Source organism: Syngnathoides biaculeatus, chromosome 12, assembly GCF_019802595.1.
Source record: "Syngnathoides biaculeatus isolate LvHL_M chromosome 12, ASM1980259v1, whole genome shotgun sequence".
Taxonomy (NCBI): Eukaryota; Metazoa; Chordata; class Actinopteri; order Syngnathiformes; family Syngnathidae; genus Syngnathoides; species Syngnathoides biaculeatus.
The window spans coordinates 20,322,182-20,342,544 of record NC_084651.1 but is presented as its reverse complement, the minus strand read 5'-3'; the positions used below and the strand labels follow the sequence as shown (position 1 = coordinate 20,342,544).

At 40.6% G+C, this 20,363-nt stretch overlaps 1 protein-coding gene across 1 annotated transcript in view; it reads right to left on the bottom strand.

The window, feature by feature from the left end:
• Positions 1–20,363, bottom strand: part of sptlc3 (serine palmitoyltransferase, long chain base subunit 3) — a 32,799-nt gene that overhangs the window by 11,846 nt on the left and 590 nt on the right. Inside the window, 8 exon segments of the mRNA XM_061837243.1 lie at positions 345–564; positions 1,065–1,170; positions 6,572–6,665; positions 7,774–7,898; positions 14,121–14,269; positions 15,439–15,593; positions 16,405–16,596; positions 16,676–16,867. Of these exon segments, the coding sequence (XP_061693227.1) occupies positions 345–564; positions 1,065–1,170; positions 6,572–6,665; positions 7,774–7,898; positions 14,121–14,269; positions 15,439–15,593; positions 16,405–16,596; positions 16,676–16,867 (1,233 nt within the window).

Here is a 20,363-nt window from a genome sequence, read left to right as displayed (position 1 = left end):
TTTATATTTTAGGGAGAATTTTGGCGGTAGAGGTCCTCCCTTTAATATTTTTTTAATTTAAGGCCTTTTTAGGGGCTTGACCGGTTTTTGCAGATTTTAAGGACTTTTAGGAGCCCCTAAATGCACCTTTGAAAATTTAGGGGTTTTTAGGGACTTTTAGGGCTGCGTGGGAACCCTGTATGCAGGTCTACCTTACTATAATTTAAGATATCCTAAATATTGACTGTGTAGGTCTGTATTCTCTCAGAATTCTACCTCTAATGCTATTCAGACAAGAACCTGCAAAAGTCAGAATCACGACCTAAAACTGAATTGACAAGAAAAATCCACAAATGGACATTCACCTTTTTGCCAGCAATATAGCCTCCAGAAGCCCCAAAACTCTTGGTGAAGGTGCCCATCATCACGTCCACGTCTGCTGGGTTCACCCCAAACAGCTCTGTGACGCCCCTCCCCCCTGGCCCCACTGCACCGATACTGTGGGCCTCATCCAGGTACAGACACGCCTTATATTTTTTCTTCAGCGCGATCACTTCAGGAAGTCGTATCACAGAGCCCTCCATGCTAATGTCAAAGGACGGGATTAGAGAAAAAAAAGTTTTAATGCAATGGCACTTTGGACATGCTTTTATGTGTTAAATTTAGGTAACATCAAACACTGAAACAATTAATAAACATGCAGCAAATCAAATCCTGGCTAAATGACAAAAATACATATGGTGTGAGTGCAGTATGTATGTATTATCATTCAAGGGGATTGAGCAACTCATGCTGAAGGCAAAGGAAAAACAAGCCCTAGATTGAAGAAGGTCAGACTTTCATCTAATCAACCTTCGTGCCTCCATTTAGCCATGATTTGGAGCAACTGAGCAGATGGAGTCACTGAGACACGCTGTTCTTTTCAACCCTCTACTGAAATTGACACACAGACACTAAGTCTCCGTTAAGACCACCTGGAAGCCTTTATTTAGCAAGATGTACCAAGTGACACCAGATAAATGTCTGAAAGACAATTGCAAAGTCTGTGTGTGTGAGTGAGTGTGTGTGGTGTAACAGCAACTGACCTATAGATGCCTTCCACCATAATCAGGATTTTCCTCCAGGGCCTGTGGGTTCGAGGCTGTCCTGAGCAGATTGAGTCTCTTAACTCTTTCTCTAAATGGACCATGTCTTACACACAACACACATACACACACACACACACATTTTATAATGGGCATCTTTTTAGAGTGGACACCTTCTGGGTGGCACAGTCACAAAGTGGTTAGCATGTCTGCCTCACAGTTCTAAGGTTGGTGGTTTCAATCTGATCTTTGGCTACGTTCTACCTGTGCTTGCATGGGTTTTGTGAGCTTTCTCCCACATTCTGAAAACATTCATGTTAGTTAAATTACCTTAGGTGGAAGTGTGAGTACAAATGGTTGTTTGTCTAAATGTCCATTGGACTGTTGGGGAGTAACTATCGTGATTATATGTAACCAGATTACTTAATTTGATTACATTTCTGTGACTGTAATCCATTACATTATCCATCCATCGATCCATTTTCTGAGGCGGTTATCCTCACAGGGGTTGCGGGAGTGCCGGAACCTATCCCAGCTGTCTTCGGGCAGGAGGCGGGGTACACCCTGGACTGCTTTCCAGCCAATCGCAGGGCACATAGAGACAAAGAGTCGCACTCACAATCACACCTCGGGGCAATTTCAAGTGTCCAATTAATGTTGCATGTTTTTGGGATCTGGAAGGAAACCGGAGTGCCCGGAGAAAACCCATGCAGGCTTGGGGAGAACATGCAAACTCCACACAGGTGGGGCCGGGATTGAACCTAGATCCTCACTACCAACTATGAAGCCGATACTTTACCATCTGAGCCACCGTGCCGCCCCATTACATTATTCTGAGAAAATTTGTATTTATAATACAGTTGCTTTATGAAATCTCTACAATGACATGTTTAGTTATATTTGAAAAATAACTGCAAAAGATATTTTTTTTTGTTTTGTTTCAAAATTTTTAATGATCACTTCTCCCTTCAAAAGCCGATGCTTGTGATTGCCTCTCTGTTTGTGCCATTGTGGTGTATTTTCAAATATCCATCCATTCATTTTCTATACTTCTTATCCTCAATTTTCCAAATATGCCCTCAAAGAGCTATCATGTGGTGTAATCCCTTAGTTTGTCTGAGATTTTGAAAAGGTCAGACACAGTTATACTTTAACACATAAAAGACCCTGACTTTTTAAAAGTTTCATCTTTACCATTTTGGACTAATTTAATGGACAAATGAATTTATCTGGTTAATCATCCATCCATCCATCCATTTTCTCAACAGGAAGGAGGCGGGGTACACCCTGAAGTGATTGCCAGCCAATCGCAGGGCACATGGAGATAAACAGCCACATACACAATCACACCTCCGGGCCATTTAGAGTGTCCAATTAATGTTGCATGTTTTTGGGATGTGGGACGCAGGCATGGGGAGAACACGCACAGGTAGAACATGCAAACTACACACAGGCGGGTCCGGGATTGAACCGGGGACCGCAGAACTGTGAGGCCAAAGCTTTCCAGCTGAGCCACCATGCCGCCCTGGTTAATCATATGAACCAATATTTATTATGTCAATGGGACATTTGTAATTAGGTTAAGATGGTATGGTAGTTTTCCACGTATAAAGAAAACATTCATGTTTTGCCATCGGTTTATTTGTGGTGTAAATAACAACTATGTCAATTCTAAAATAATCTATGACTTTAATCCAAATCTTAAAGGATCATCATCAGGAACATAAAGTCCTGTTGATGCATTAATTCAAAATTAAGAGTAAAATTTGATGAAAATGTGACCAAATAAATTGAGTTATATTACTTTGATAAAGTAACTGGAATAGTTACAATACTTTTACATTTTCAACAGGTTGACTGGGGTAACTGTAACCAACTACATTACCAAAGTAATCATCCCAACACTGGTGCAATCTGATTGGCTGGCATCTGGTGCAGGGTGTACCCCAACTCAATCCCAGTTAGTTGGGATAAGCACCAGCACACCCATGACCCTGATGAGGTGAAGCAGTATATATGGCTGGATTGATAGGACATCTTCTGACTAGAAATCACACAAGTGAAAGTGGAATTTCCACTTTTGATTATGAAAATTGTTAATATGCCTGACAACTTTTAAGGCAACACACTATTCTTCACCATCCTAAATGACACCGTTTTTTTTTGTTTTTTGTTTTTTAAACAAACTAGACCTTTCACAAACCTCTCAGAGATTGAAAAAAATCCTAAAATTTGACCTGGGTATGAATAATGCTTGAGCAAAAATAAAAGGATTAACCTGAACATTACTTTATCCAAAGTCCTTTCATAAGATAGCTACAATATGTGGCTTGACAACATTTAAGGGCAACATCTTAGCACCTCTTCCTCACAGTTCTGAGGACCTGGGTTCATATCCTTACCTCACCTGTGTCGAGTTTAATGTTCTCCCTGTGTCTGCGTGGGATTTCTCTGGGTACTTTGGTTTACAAAAACGTGCATGGAAGGTTCATGAAAGACTCTGAATCACCTTTAAGTGTGAATGTGAGTGGGAATGGTTGTTTTTTTATAGGTGCGCTGCAATTGTTTGGTGACCAGTTCATGGTATACCCCACTTCTCACATGAAGATTGCTGGGATAGGCTCCAGCATGCCCGCAACTCAAGTGAGGATAAGCAGTTCTTAAAATTGATGGATGGATGGATGGATGGATGGATATCGTATAAGTCACGACACACACAAATCATGATTCCATGCAGGTGAAAGTTGTTACTCATTCAACCTACCAGCAGATGGCAATATTCAACAACTGTAGTTTTGACACATTATAAGGGACCTCTCATCACCCTGATCCTTAGGTCTAAATCTGTCACAGAACAATAACAGCCATAAGACGAGGACATAGATGCTCTGCCTGTTTCAGATTTACATTACTACTTCTAATTTGACCAGAATGGTCACACTTGGGGACCAGTCAGACTTGACATGGAAAAGATTGTTTTCCAGTGATGAATTGATTTGAGATAAGCCAAAGCCTCACATCACACTGGAGATGCATTCTTCAAGACGTGCATCCATAGAATGATGGCTTCACTTTGACTGAGCATCAATGTGCTGAAATACTACGGAAGTGTCCATGTACAGCATTACCTCAACAACAGTGTTCATTTATACATTCGCAAATGATTGTGACGACACTACCCAACATACCGGTTTGTCGACTTTTTATTCAGGGCACTTGTGCGTTCAACAAAAGGGAATGTCATTTAATGTTAATTATTAATTTGGAGTGTGGCACAGTGGACTGGTATGGCCCTATTTGTAAATATGGGCCTGACTCCAATACGGTAAAAGAATGCACAAGTAGTGAGTGCAGGAGGCGCGCAGGCAGTAAGACGTCATTTGTTCAGGTGCCCGAGGGCTCGTTGCCCTGTGAGAGCAGCTTGGAAATACCTATAACTGACTTAGCTTGTACCTGTCAGTAAGCATTTAGTGCTAGTGGACTGTCTCGTTTGTCCTTTCAACTGACAGAGGAGCCCACGTTCTTTGCCTGAGCACAACAACTGATGTATATTTCAGATTTAGTACGTCCTTATAGCCTTTGTTGAAAAACTACGCATGCTTTGACAAGCTAATAGCAGGGTGAATTTCAACAAGATGACATTTTCATTTAAAAACACATTCAGCTTTTCCGCTGATGGATAAACACTGTCATGACTTTAAAGTGAACCCATTTCATTAAAGCCTTTGCAATTGCTGATGCAAACATAGAATGTTAAATAGGTGTTTCCTGGGGCAAATCCTGTGCTGCAGAGGAAGTAATTTTTTCCGTACAGCGCTAATAGTTCAAAATTTATAGATGGTAATGACTCAAGTAGATACAGTTGAAGCAAAAAGTGTACATCCTCTGGGCAAAAATACACATTTCATTTTTTTCTCAGTCTGACATCAAATTCGACTAAATCCCTCGTGTTTCAGGTCGGATTAAAATTATTTAATGCTGTTTAATGGCAAAATAATGAGAGAGAGAATTTATAAGAAAATATTATATTATTTTGTCCAAGGTCAGAAGTTCAATTCCTTAGTATCGAGTAGCATTTCCTTTGAACTGCATGACTTTGTTCAATTGTTTTGTGAGGTGTGTCCTAAAGTACATTCTCAGCTGTGCCGTCAATTAACTCACATGTTGTCAGCTAACCTTTCAAGAGCTTCTGAAGCAATGACCTCATCATTTAGATTTACTCATGTCTTAGAAAGACAGTACTTTTTGTGTATATAAACTTAAGTGTGTGTGTTTCTTTCGGCTTGTCCCTTTCGGGGTCGCCACAGCGTGTCATCTCAGATGAACGCATATATACGTTTGGCACAATTCTTACGCCGGATACTCTTCCTGACGCAACCCTTCTAAGGGAGTGGAGGCCCCAGTGGGATACGAACCCACAACCCCTGGTTTACCAAACCAGTGCCCACAACCCCTGGTTTACCAAACCAGTGTTCTAACCACTGAGCTACGGGGCCTCTGATTGTAAACTTAAGTCCTTGAAGAAAATAATTCTCTAAGAATTTCCCTCTCATTATTGGGGCATTTAACAAAATGAAATAATTTTGGTTATCCTGACTAACCTGAAACGGGAGAGGTTTAGTCTGATTTGACTTCAGACAGTGAGACAAAAAATGAAACGTGTGTTTTTTTGCAGTGTACGTAAACTTCTGGCTTCAACTGTAGGTCTATATGTGTATATATACACATCTCGTACGTTCATTTACTCTTGTCCATATCAAATTTAAAACATTTTTAAGCACTCAACCAGATCAACTTTCGGGTTTCCCCCAGTCAACAACATTGATTAATATTATGGGTTTTATAAACCTTTCATACTCGAAAATACTTCATTTAATAAAAATAAGATTTGTTGTGATGCAGTAAACAAGCACAGGGATAGTAAGTATATTTTTGTACACATTTATGCCCATTAACGTCTCCATCTTGGGGGTAAACAATTCCCTCAGATAGATACTCTGGCATGAAATACAGTAATTATAATATAAAAAATGTTTTTAAAATTGACGCTGTTTGAAAGCTTCAAATACATCTATCCATCTATTTTCTTAGCCACTTATCCCAACAAGGATCATGGGGAGTGCTGGAGCCTATCCCAGCAGTCATCGGGCAGGAGGCAGGGTACACCCTGAACTGGTTGCCAGCTAATCACAGGGCACTTAGAGGCAATTTAGAGTGTTCAATTAATGTTGCATGTTTTTGGGATGTGGGAGGAAACCGGAGTGCCCAGAGAAAGCCCACACAGCCACGGGGAGAACATGCAAACTTCACACAAGGAGGGCTGGGATTGAACCCCGGGTCCTCATAACTGTGAGGGCAACACTTTCCAGCTGATCCACCGTGCCACCATCTTAAAATTCAGTATGTCGAAATTCAATGCTGCACAGCGGTACAGTCCAGACAAGTCTTAGTCATAGCAATTCTTTGCATGGAAATCAGGTCAAATGGTCAAAGCAGCTGTGACTTACTGTTGTGTTTGAACACCTTAATGGTTGCGCCTGACAATCGAGCCCCTAAAATGAGAGACGTGTGGTTGAGCTCATCACTCAGGATCAAACAGCCCTAAGAAGAAAAAGTTGGAAAGTTATTCATGACCAAAGAAAGAAAAATCACAAAATCCAAATTGTCGTGCCCAAGTGGCGAAAGCGTGTCTACGAACTCTCTTTAGAATTTAAAAAAAAAAAAAAAAGTAATCCGAAAGCAATTGATGAAATATGTTCATCAGATTTGTTCTACGTATTCAGTGGTGATCAAGGTTTTAAATCACATTTAAATGTGTGTGTTTCCTCTACCCTCTTGATGAAATAAGTTTTTGTTAACCTCAGAAAATGGTGACGGTATTTAAGAAGAGTCATGTTTATCATTTAGTGACAGACTTTATGGACATTCTGTATTTCTGTTTATGTTTGATTTAAAACACTGCAAAGCCCTCTCCATTATTTTAATATATATATACACTGATACTGTAATAAGCATTCGACATTATACTGTACATACAAATGAATTCTTATTGAGGGTGCGCTGACACCATCTCAGTGACTGATCCCATCCCCTGGGCCTCAGATCCAACTGGCCTGTGGCCTGGACCAACAGCGGCTGTCACTCTAATGCGAGGACTGTCTGGGCATCGCCTGTCCCTGCAGGTCAGAATTGGCATCGTGGGTTGAACCTACCCACCCCCGCAGGGCTACAGTGGGGGCTGCAACCTCTTGAGCTCCATAAATGCTGCCACACTTTCATCAGTTCAACAGTCCGCTTCGTCCTGTCCGGTCTAATCATGGTTATCCATGCTGTGCGTTGCCCCTGGTAACCTGTGAGTGTCTCCCTGAGCTTGACTGGTGTGCCAACAGGCAAGCGTATGGCTAATAATACCCTTGAGAGGTGCTCTTAACAAAAACGTGCCCCGACTTGTCAATGTATCTGAAGGCAACTCTGTATACCCAGAGACTCAACCTCTTGGCAGCTGTTATGTTTAATTAGGATTATTGTAATTAATGGGATGAGTCGGGATTTGTTCAGAGCTAAGTTAAGTTGACTGTTATTCATTAATTGAGGCCATATGCAAGAAAGCAGCAAAAAGCTTGGCTAATTACATTAATATCTCCTTTGATGCAACATTCAGTATCATAGTTGGATTTCTTTTGTTATGCTTGTGGGGTTTGTACTATACCTTGCCAACAAGTGCAGGAATGTTCATAGAGTTGGTGGCAAAGCCCATTCCAAACACCATGGAGGACTCCACTCCAAGAAAACGGGCCACTAGATACTCAAGCTCGACATGAATGTCCAGGGTACCTGAGTGACAAAAATCCAACACTGCAATATGTCAGGCTGCATGCAATCCACCAATTTGTTCAGCGTAAGACAGTCGCAGTCAAAAGCAAACTACATCCTGGATCGGTCACCAGTCAATCACAGAGTGATTGAAACACCGAGTGGGAATTGCTGCTACCATTGTTACACTGCCGACGCCCTCTTGCATCAAGTTTAGTTAAAAAAAAATAAAATAAAACAGAAATGGATAAAAGAGATGGTTTAAGGCTGAACTTTCACTGCACTTTGTTTTTGCAAAGATGTAAAATCATTTTTCTCGTGATATGTAAAATTAAAATAGTGCAGCAGCACATTTTGGAAGCAAATATAGAGTATGTACTTAAAATACACAAAATGGCAATACAGTTCTGATTTTATAGTAATTTTCATTATGTTCAAACCTATTCAGCATTGCCAAGTCACATTGATTAATGAGTTTCATCTACTTGGCTGAAATCCCGAGCGCTCATTTTTTACCCCCATCAAACAGCATGAAGAGTGGCTGTTGTTTCACAACCTTGATAATGCTCAATATAATCAAAATTGAGCCTTAATATTTTGGTAAGGAATCAGATCTTATTAATGAATGTGTGCTAAGTGAATGTTTTACATTACAATATTCCCATTCAGAACACTGAACAGAGCAGAGCAAAAACTGAAAAAGCTCATATTTGGATGGTTTGCACGTTGTTAGTTGACTTTCTTCTTTTATTTGAAACACGTGAATAAAGTTGTCTTTGAAATTTTTACAACCAAACAAGGAAAAAGATGTCCCACCTTAGATAAGTTAATGATTTGCATCTACAACCTTGACTCAATGTATGCCATAAAAGAAGCGCCTTCATATTGTAACCTGCTTTTGACACATTGGCGAAATCTGCTCTGTGGCTATACTGAAAGATTTTAGTTTTAAGATTAGCCAACCTTTTAAATACATAGATCAATTCCTATGCAATGACAATCGGATAAGTTGAACTGTGAGTTATTCATCAACAAAATGCCATGAAAGTTGGAACCTTGCTTTTTTTCTACCAATTAAAATATTTTTTTAGGTTAAAGATCAAGAAAAATATTATGCAAAACATTTCCCACTCTTAATATGACCGATAACCTGTATAACTCAATTAAAACAATGTCATAGATAAGAAGGGTGTAGTTAAAATAACCAACTGATATATTGTAGTTTCACAAGTTCTGGTGATGTGCCCGATTTCACGATTAACCAATTACATTGCAACTCATGTTAAATGGGAGTCACCACACACAGGCCACGATTTAAAGTTCCTCTAAAAAAATATTTCAGATGTTCTAGTTGGCTTGTCCTGACATTCGTTTTCCTTTCTAGTAGGAACGTGACAAAATTTCCCCCAAATTGAAATTCAAAATGCTGAGCCTGGTTGGAACGGGTGCTTCAACAAGAGTACAATTGGAAATTTTTCAAAATCGGATAATGGGACCTGCTAAAAGAAAATCTGGTTTAAAAAAAAAAAAGACAACTTTAAACTAGAGTAAAAGAATATAACATGTTGCTCAACATGATCTCCTCCAATCTTTAGTATTGTCTGTCTTCAGGAACGCCTTCTCTGATTGGCTGACGAGTTTCAGTTCAAAATATCCACCTTGAAATGTGCTTCCAATAGGCTGACATTTTAATCTGTGTTTCACATGCCCTAAAAATTTGAATAAATAGCAATATAAATTATAAATCATAAATAGCGCAAATGAACCAGGGTACACAAGAGAATAAGTTATGTACTGGTACTTTAGTCATTAATAGTTCTTTACTGATTTTATCTTTTATAGAGGATTTTAGACCAGTTTGGTTCATTTATATAGCGTTTTGTTTCTTTCAACAAAAATTCCACAAACACGACGGCCACTTGTCACGTTACCATTTCTAGCGGAAGTTGTTTTCTGATAACTGCGTCCCTTGTTCCAGCTGAAGAAAAGCCCCAAAGCACAATTTCGCTGGCACCATGTTTCACCGTAAAACAGGTATGGTGTTGGTTTGTTTTTAAAAGGAATGAGGTGTGTTGTGTTTGCACCAAACATGTCTTTTGGACTTATGGCCAAAAATTCAACCTTGGCTTTATTTGACCATAACACATTTTGCCACATGGGTTTAGGTTTTAGGCTTCACTTTTTTCCCCCAGTAAAAGAAAGGTTTCCATCATGACAAAACATATGGAGATAACAGGAAATCCGTGTCAGTTGTACTAAAACGACCAGTACTTACCAGAAATTCCTGCAGTTCTTTTAATGTCACTGAGGATCCTATTAGTAGCCTCCCCGATCATTTTATTTTGGTCTTTTCACCCATTTTTGAAGGTGTGTCCCGTTCTTGGTTCCTTCATTGTTGTGCCACATTTTCTCGACGTGATGATGACCATCTTTACTGTGTTCAACAATATAATTAATGCCTTAAAGTGGGCCCGTCATGAAATGGATGATTTATATTGTATATTATTAATCAAAAACCCACAGCCAAAATGGTCCCATGTGTTTTTTCACCACAAAACATGATTTTGACTTATACAGCTTTTTCTAACTCCCACCATGAAAATCCTATCAGGGACTTGTTTTTGAGAAGAAGCAGGAAGTGACGTAAAGGTCAGCGGCGTCCCCTCGTGGACTCATTTGTTTCCACAAGTTTTACCTCTGGGAAGGTAGCTCGTTGTTCCTTCGTGTTAGCCAAAATGCCGGCTTATTGCATTGCTGGACATTGCTTGAACACTCGGGAGAATGGAATTACCCTTCATAAGTTTGAAAGAGACCCTGTTCGTTGTTAAAAATGGATTGCACGGGTGCAGAGGACGAGAGCTTCGTGGGTTCTAAATAACGGGTAGGTGTGTATATAGCTACAAAAAAAAAATAATAATAGTTTGGGGCGGATCATGTAATCGGTCTCTCTCATAACGTAGCAAAAGTTATGCGTATGAAATGTCGCGATATGCGCGTTGCCCAGCCAACAATGTCTCACTCAGCCTCGTCTCGATACTGTTCATCGCGTACTGCGGCGGCTTTGAACATACCCCTAAAAGCAGCATAGCTCGGCTCCACCTCCTCCTTATATACCACGGCGCCGAAAATCAGCCATACCGGCTGAGGCGCCGCGTTCGGCGCTCACAGCTTCTGTGAAGGCTGCGCGTCGGGCTTTGCGACGGGGGCGGCTCTGAAGAACCCAGCCAAGAATGCGTTACTCAGTCGCGTGTGGGCATAAAGCGCCCCGGCTCAACTGTGTTGCTTAGTACTACGGCGTCTGTGAGCACCCCCCTAAAGCAGCACCGCTCGGCTCTGTCATAAGCCACACCGGCCGGCTGCGATGAGCTGCGATGGCTCAACTCCGACGCAGAATTGGATCGGACGGGGATGCGGTTTGGCCGGGATCGCATATCATCTGAATATGACTCGAAACAATAGTGTAATATTGCCCCGGGAACTTCACTTGGTTGTGTGGTGTTGTCCTTTTCGAAAAGAGCTTCGGTGTCAGAAGGGGCGTCGGAAAAATTTGAATATCTCTGTTGTTTGGCTTCCATAGTAGCAGGAACTTTGCGTTTTCAACAGCGGAAGTGACGATGACGTCAAGGACAGAGGACGCGATTAATATGGCGACCACTTGGATGTTGAGGGACACTCAATTGCACAACTTTGTGAATGGATGACGCGCTATACGCTCACTTTTTTTTTTGTATAGACATTGAAGTGAATACTGTTATATGTATTTTTCATTACAATATCTATTTTAGAATGTTTATAGGGATGACAGTCCCACTTTAAATTGTTTTGTATCTATTTCCTGACTGATACCTTAGAACACTGAGATCCCTCTGAAGCTGTGGGAGCTCTCTATGGACCTTAAGATATGACCAAAACATTAACAAGAACAGCCTATTAAAACATCTGAACTGGATTTGGGGTGAATCAGAGGCCCTTTAAATGGTGGCAGGTGTCTTCTAACTTCCATTTTAGTAGAGTTGGAATGAGGTTGGATAATTCTGAACAGAGCCATATCCTGAATGCACCAGATTATTGAACTTGTTGGTTTTTACTTCCCCTCCTTTCATTCTTTTCTGAATTTGAGTTGTCCAGGTCGTATTAATGGTGGAATAAAATGTGAAATAATTTTTACTGGTCTTAACTTTTTTGTAAATATTAAAAAAACTGCTGTTTTTAAGAGGATTGTAGACTTTTTATATGCCCCAGGGCTCATGTGATACACCACTACACTGCATTTGTGTAAATTGTGAGTTCAGAATACTTTTTTTTTTTTTAAGTTCTTGAGTTCAGTGAGACTTTTCAGCAGACAGCATAGCATGTACTGTCTCGACTAAACAATCTTATGACCAGATCCGAGACATCAGAGTACGCCCAACTACAGGTTGAGCATGAAAACCAAAATTACTTTTATTGAGTCCTTCCATAGTTTGATGCTGACACACCAGTACACCACTGTTATGTATTTGTCCCAAGATTTCAGCATAATTTGGGACAAATTCAGTCATGCTTGATTGAAGGGGCAGGGTGTGGGGGGACGGGACAGGAACAACCGCTCGAGCCATACCTTGCCACACCTTGAGACCATCTTTGAGGTAAATAACACGATAAGATCTACAAGAATGATGTTTACATTCCGTTAAAAGACGTGACATGTAAAGAAAATAGAATCCTGTCAGAGACATGACAACATTTAGCTATGGATGCTAACACAGGTGTGATGGGAGAAATATTTATTACTTTGATTTCCAGTCTTGAGGGAAGGCAAAAACAACAAATAAATGATCAAAATGATTTATGGAAAGGTGATATGGTGAACGACTGGTTAGCACATCTGCCTCACAATTCTGAGGTTGCGGGTTCAAATCCGGCCTCGCCTTCCTGGAGTTTGCATGTTCTCCCCATGCCTGCCTGGGTTTTTCCTCCAGGGACTCCAGTTTGCTATGTTTTAGGTTAATTGAAGACTCTGTGTGAATGGCTATTTGTTGTATGCCCTGCGATTGGCTGGCGACCAATTAAGTGTGTACCCGCCTCTTGTCCAAAAGGTAGCTGGGATGGCCTCCAGCAGTCCAAGGACCCTTATGAGCACCTCTGAAAATGGATGGATGGAATTAAATATAGTATATTTGGGCCTTTTACAGGGGATATAGAAATCAATTGCATAAATAATAACCATTATGTAAATAATTCCTCTTTATTGTTATCTTTACAGCATTTGACTATCCAAGTCATTAAAAAAAAAAAAAAAAAAAAATAGTTCCTTTGACTTGATTCTACCTACTAACCATTGTGTATGTGCGTGACCTGACTGGCTGATAAAACTACGCAGACAAATCATTGCTATTGTTTTACTGATATTGTGACAGCATTTGTATAAAGCCTTGGGAAATATGCTATTAATCTAATCCAGCTCTTAAATTCTTCTGATGATAAATTACAAACACTTCCTAGTCTTGTCATCTCACCTATAATGCGTCATACAGTACTAACAAGAGGCTGGATGAGATTAAAATCGCTTTTTTTTTTTTTTACTTTCCCGAAATGCAACCTGTTTGGTGAGTTCCTGCACCATGTTTACATTTCAGCAGAAGGCTGATAATGGTCAGGCGTCAGATTACATCACAGTAATGCTGGAATACAAAAAGAAAAGATCCCAGCACTCAAACCTTCTGCCACGCCATCAGAAACTAGAATTTTACAAGATCCTCTGCTACCAGAATTCCTCTGAGGCTGAAAAAGCCTCTCTTTGATCCAAGCCACGCTAACACTTTTCACATGTAGTCTTTTTGTATCCCGCCTCATGTCCAGACTGTTTCATAAAGTTATAAAATGTAATTTCCCCATCGTACAAGACGACCTTATAATGATCTCAACTTGTGCCCGAGTGGAACATAATTTAACAAACAGTGAATAATTCATACAACATTGCAGCTACTGAGAGATAATTAAACCTGCAGATAGTATAAATCACCAGAAAGATAATAATTGATGGCATATGAGATGGGGGAAATGAAGTTTCTTTTCTATTTTGCGACCCGGCATATTGGTGCTCTGTCAGTGTTGTAAAGCAGATGCACACTGATGACTTCTGAAAGCGAGCGAGAGGCCACCATCTGGATTAACGGCCTCGCTCAAACTAGCTCGACACGACAAGAGGCGGCCTCATTATGTATTTTTCCTTCCCCATTGCAACACTGACTGCACGCTTACCTGTTTCCTGCCGTGTGCTACAAACGCCGAGACCATACTGGCGCACTTTGTCTGCCACCGTTTCAAGGTAATCGGCATTGTTCTCTGCAAACCCGAGGTAGTTGTATGAGCCCATGTTGATGACATTGTGTATTGTCCTGCCAGTTAATCTGCAAACAATCAAACATCAGGGGATCTATTAGTATTTTAGTCCCCTCCTTTCCTACACAAACATTGCTTATGTTACTCTGTATTAAAAGCTAATGTCCAATTACATAGAAGTTTACATTACAAACAGATTACTCCACTGGTGATTTATTCACATGATGTGCAATAATAAATGTATTAAAGAAGGAACTCTCTTCCAATAGATCATAAATCAAATCTCATAAAATCTCAAATTGAAATTAAAAGTGTAGATTAGAAGTAAACTTCAAAAACATCAATAACTACATGGGCAAGTGATATAGCTAAAGTATACGGAGTTAATTCAGGTGTAGGGTATATTGTTCCTGTGTATTCAGTTTCATGAATCAACAAAATACTGTACTTCTTTCAATTCACTCCAACAAAATCTACCATCTATTTACCTATGCACAACTTAATTAAAAGAGAAGGATCCCTGCCCCATTTCCAATCTAGTTTCATTAAAACCTACAATCAACAATTACGGCTATTCTGTCACTTTGCTGGTGGCTTCAGGTTTTCTGGCACTGTTAGGATAAGCAGAACTATTCCAATTGTAGGGAATACGAGTGTACAGAGCAGTGGTTTTCAAACCGCCTAGGGGATGCGGCCTCATGACGGCGGAATAGGGGTGCAGATTGATTGCGATTTACAATTCCACCTCTCCCCTCAAAAGAGAATTTCAAGAAGGAGTGTGTGGGGGTCCCCATTTCAAACCTGAGAAGATGGGAGGACAATTACGGTGCAGTTGATTAACCAAGAGGTAAATTAAGTTGGCAAATTAATTTCTTTTATACAAAGTGTCAACAAGTCAGCGAAATTGGGGAGAACATATAATGGTTGGCCCAAAAGATCTCAAGTACTGTATTCCTACAAAAATAAACAACTACGATCTGTGAACTACACACAGAAATGTTTCGGTGTTGCATCTTATTCCTATAAATTAAAAGCATAACATTATCCCCAAAGACTTGCACATCCAATGTACATTATTTGTCCGTACTGTATATTTTCTTTATAGCTGATAAATCCCATTCTCTTCTTTTGATTACGCAAATGTACAGGCTGTACTCTGTGGGAAAATCTTCTCACAGCTTCTACAGAATTTCAGGCTGAAAGACTGGACTGGTTTATCAAAGCTGCAAAGCAGTACCTGAATGTCCAATTGTAGTCATCAGAAACTCTCTCCATCAGGTTGACGACAGGCCCTGGCAGGCTGCATAATGGCCGGTTCCAGTTGTCTCGTACTCTCATGTACAGGTTTCGAGTGTAGAAGTTCTCAAAGTCTTGGTAAAGTGGTACAAAATCCTGGAAGTAGATACAACAATACTTTTGGATTTTGCTGATTGCCATTAACATTTTTGAGCATGTGATTGAACAAAATCAGTCATTAGAGCCTGTTCCAAGAAATGGATTCCATTCCAATGTCCACTTGCAAGTTGCTTTACTATATTTCAGACCTTCCACTAAGATAGTGGTGTGCTTAAGATGGTGAAAACTGTGCATTCCTCTCATCATTCCTGTCATTTTATCACTTATCTTGAGTTAGTCACTCATTCATGTTTCTGTCTCCCTTTACTCAACTCAGCAATGAAGGCAGACCCATGCAGAATTTCAGTTCTGCTCAAGACTGTGTCCTGCCCCACCCCCCCACCCCCCATTTTCAATACAATGCACAAGCAGAAGTGTGTTCACATTGAGATAACATTTCCTGAAAATTGGCACTTCACACATTAATATTGTCACTGCGTGACTTGTTCACAGCAGAACATTTCACTGTACCCTTTCCCAAGTCCAAGACTGCGTTCAACTCTCCTCTCAACTCTATGGCAATACAGTGGAATCGTATGGCATTGTTTCATGTCTTGTCCAACATGTGAAGCACATAAACAAAGTGGTGTCTTGACTCTTCTGAGATTTAACTAGGTCTTTAAGAGATTCCCCCAGTGCAGTGCTGTCTCCCCCTGGCAACATTTGTGTGGAGAGACACTTCACATGCATAAAATAGTAGAACAATCATCTTAGATAATTGGGGCAAACGCACGTGCGTGAGTGTGTCTCTGCATGATGTGGGCACGGAGACAACAAGCCGATGACTGACTGACGTACTGCAACGTACCTTCTGTTCCTCTCGTTCCTGTGCGAGATTGCGCTTCTCTAAGCCCACAGCTCTGAGGAAGTCTCTGAAGTAGCCAAAGAGGGTGACGATGCCAAAGCCCATGTATGTCAGGACAGCCACGTGCATGGGTGCCTTTTCAAAGACTTCTTGTCTGTGCTGGCCAGATGCGACTCCTGGACCCCGGACATGTTTCTGTACAGCAAGAGAGCAAAATCAGCCGTCATCTATTTTGAGCTAGAGAAAGCGCAACACCATTTAAATAAATACTGACCACCCTCTGCTCTTTTCTTTTTTGGGTTTGAGTATCCTTCCCTAAGCCCACTGTTTTGAGGATGTCTCTCAGGTAGCCAAAGAGGATGACAATACATGAGCGAAGGTATAATGGTACAGCCACGAGCATGGGCACATGCTCAGAGGACTCCGGCGTGTGCTGCCTGGAGGCAGCAATCAGCTCCGACCCTTTCTGTACAACGAGAAACCCACATTATAATTCAAATAAGAGACAGCAATAGCATTTGTGTGGCTTGATTTCAAAGGCTGACTAAACCGTGCTAAATGCAATGACACAAAAAACAATAGCAGTATCATTGCCCATTATGCAAATGTGGACACACTCTGACAGCAATTTGTCATATTAGGTATTTTTCAAGGTAAATTTGTTTGGAGAAAAATGTGATGCTGATTTTAAGGCTTAATGAATTTCAGGAACCCTAAAAAGTAGTATTTTTACCAAAAAAGTAGTATTTTTAATTTGGGATGTTGAAGTGGTTTGCACAATGTTTTTTTCCCCCTTGGCATTGCCTCATTTGGTGACATGAGCATGAATTAATTCTAATGACAAAGTAATGATGACAAAAGCATTGTCAGTGACTGAAATGTTTCACAATGTTGAAACATAAATTACCCAAGAACTGTACTGTATTCTATTCATCAAAATCCAACAGAGTGGACACACTCAATTCAAACATGTAAATACAAATATTCATCAAGGTAATCATGTTTGTCAGAGATTGTTTTTAATGTGACAAGATTGAACAATGACTTGGAAGGTAGCTGACATTAGCGATGTCTCATCAAATTACACTTAAACTGAGATTTTCTTCAAATAAAATATGAACTCTGCAAAGTCTGTTTAGTAGTACTGTAGAGTGTTTCATAGCCTAGTCTCTTTTGCTTTTTTCTTGGGAATTCGCATCAGGTTCTGTTATTTAACGTCAAACCTAAAATAAGAATTTGATGATGCACAGTTAAAGGTTTGGCATTTCTATTTTAATAATGTGAAAATAATCTACATATTCAATTCCACTTGTCCTCTTTAGTCTGTCCTAATCCACACTTATACAAACTGACTTTGATTTGGACTGTTTTCCCATCCAATCGCAAGGCACGTGTTTCACCAAAAATTTTCCACTCACAATGTAGTTTTATATTAACACTGTGATGCTTTGGGAGTGTGAGATGAAACAAAAGCAACTGTAGAAAATGCATGCAAGCACAGGGAGAAAATGAAAATTCTATATAGAAAGGTCACAGCCACGATTTGAACCGTTAACCTTGGGTGGCAGACTTGCTTACTGGCCAATTTGTTTCCAAGAGATTGCGCATTGCATCAAAATATTATTTTGTTAGCTGGCAATTGTATACTGGAAGTTCAGCATTAATAAAGTGGTGGTTAAAGGTCAAGTGTCATCAAACGGATGATTTATGGTATATTATTAATGAAAAACGCACAGCCAATATGGTGCCATCTGTTTTTTCACCACAAAACATGATTTTGACGTATACAGCTTTTTGTAACTCCGCCAGGAAAATCCTCTCAGGGATTGGTTTTCGAGAAGAAGCAGGAAGTGATGTAAAGGACTGCAGCGCCCCCTCGTGGACTCATTTTTTTCCATTAGTTTTACCTCCGGGAAGGTAGCTCATTGTTCCTTCGTGTTAGCCAAAATGCCAGCTCATTGCATTGCTGTACATTGCTTGAACACTCGGGAGAATGGAATTACCCTTCATAAGTTTGAAAGCGACCCTGTTCGTTGTTAAAAATGGATTGCACGGGTGGAGAGGACGAGAGCTTGGTGGGTTCTAAATAACGAGTAGGTGTGTATAAAGCTACAAAAAAAAAAAAAAAAGTTTGTGGAGGACCACGTAATCGGTCTCTGTCATAACGTAGCAAAAGATCCGCGTATGAAATGTGTTGATGTGCGCATAGAGCTACTAAAAAAAAAAATAATAGTTTGGGGCGGACTACGTAATCGGTCTCTCTCAAAACAGCAAAAGATTTACGTATGAAATGTGTCGATGTGCGCGACGCCCAGCCAACAATGTCTCATCCAGCCTCGTCTCGATAGTATTCATCGCGTACTGCGGTGACTTTGAACATACCCTTAAAACCAGCATAGCTCGGCTCCACCTCCTCCTTATATGCCACCACTGGCACCGAAACTCAGCCACACCGGCTGAGGCGCAGCGTTGGGCGGTCACAGCTTGTGCGAAGGCTGCACGTCGGGCTTTGCGACGGGGGCGGCTCTGAAGAACCCAGCCGAAAATGCGTTACTCAGTCACGTGCGCATAAAGCGCCCCGGCTCGACTGTGAACATCCCCCTTAAGCAGCACCGCTCGGCTCTGTCATAAGCCACACCGCCCAGCTGTGATGAGCCGCGATGGCTCATCTCCGCCGCGGAAGTGGGTCGGACGGGATGCGGTTTGGCTGTGATCGGATATCATCTGAATATGGCTCGAAGCAATAGTGTAATATTGCCCTGACGGCTCGAAACAATCGTGTAATATTGCCCCGGTAACTTCACTCGGTTGTGTGGTGTTGTCCTTTTCGAAAAGAGCTTCGGTGTCAGAAGGGGTGTCGGAAAAATCCGAATGTCTCTGTTGTTCGGCTTCCATAGTAGCAGGCACTGCGCGTTTTCAACGGCGGAAGTGACGATGACGTCAAGGACAGAGGACACTCAATTGCGCAACTTTGTGCATGGATGACGCGCTCTCCGCTCACTTTTTTTTTTCGTATAAACATTGAAGTGAATACTGTTATATGTATTTTTCATTACAATATCTATTTTAGAAAGTTTAGAGGAATGACAGTCCCACTTTAAATTACACAGAACCAAGAAGAACAAGATGACTAACACATTCAATATGGTGGACATATGATGTATCCGTGCCAATGGCCAACACTCTTGTTTGTAAATTCATAAAAAATGGTGTGCACTCTGCCTCTGAATTTCTTAGAGCACAGTGAGCACGTCAGATTGAATTTCTGAAAGTACCTGGGATCACTTTTTTTTTTTTTTGTCAGGCCTTCTTGGCTTTCCCTAAAGTTCTAAAGCTACAAAAAAAAAGTGTAGTGTAGTGACAAACAATATCCACATTCACCCTAGAGAACCCATGTATTTAAGGGCCCACTGTATAAACACTACGCACCACAGTTACTCTTTTTACTCTTAAAGCCCATTTTTCATGTGTCTGCATTGAATCCATTGTTTTTTGGTAGTTAAGGCTGGGTCATATGTTACCCATTATTAAACCGGAAATATTTTTTTTCCAAATGTGATGTTTTTGTGTTCCTTTGATGCTTATTGATTAATTTAGTTAGTCCATAAAATTTGAGGATTTAGATGTCTTTGGTTCTCTAGGGTTAAGCCAAAAAAGCATTGGCAGAACAAAATCAGTGCAACCTAACGACCCACAGCAGCTTCTTTTTGTTCTTGTTTTCCACTGCCTTCAGGCTGTGGAAATGGTAGTTAGCCTACCTGCTTTGCTTTGGAGGTAGACTAACAAACAAGGGCGGGGTCGCTTCTACTCTTGGACAATTTAATAGTTTACTTTCGTCTTTTATTTCGCGATTAGCAATGATAACAAAGACGACCGCTCGAGTTTATTTTTAGAAGTTGCTAAGGACAGCCAAAAAGTAATGCCAAAACACCAGACAGTGCTCGTCTTAAGAATACTATCGA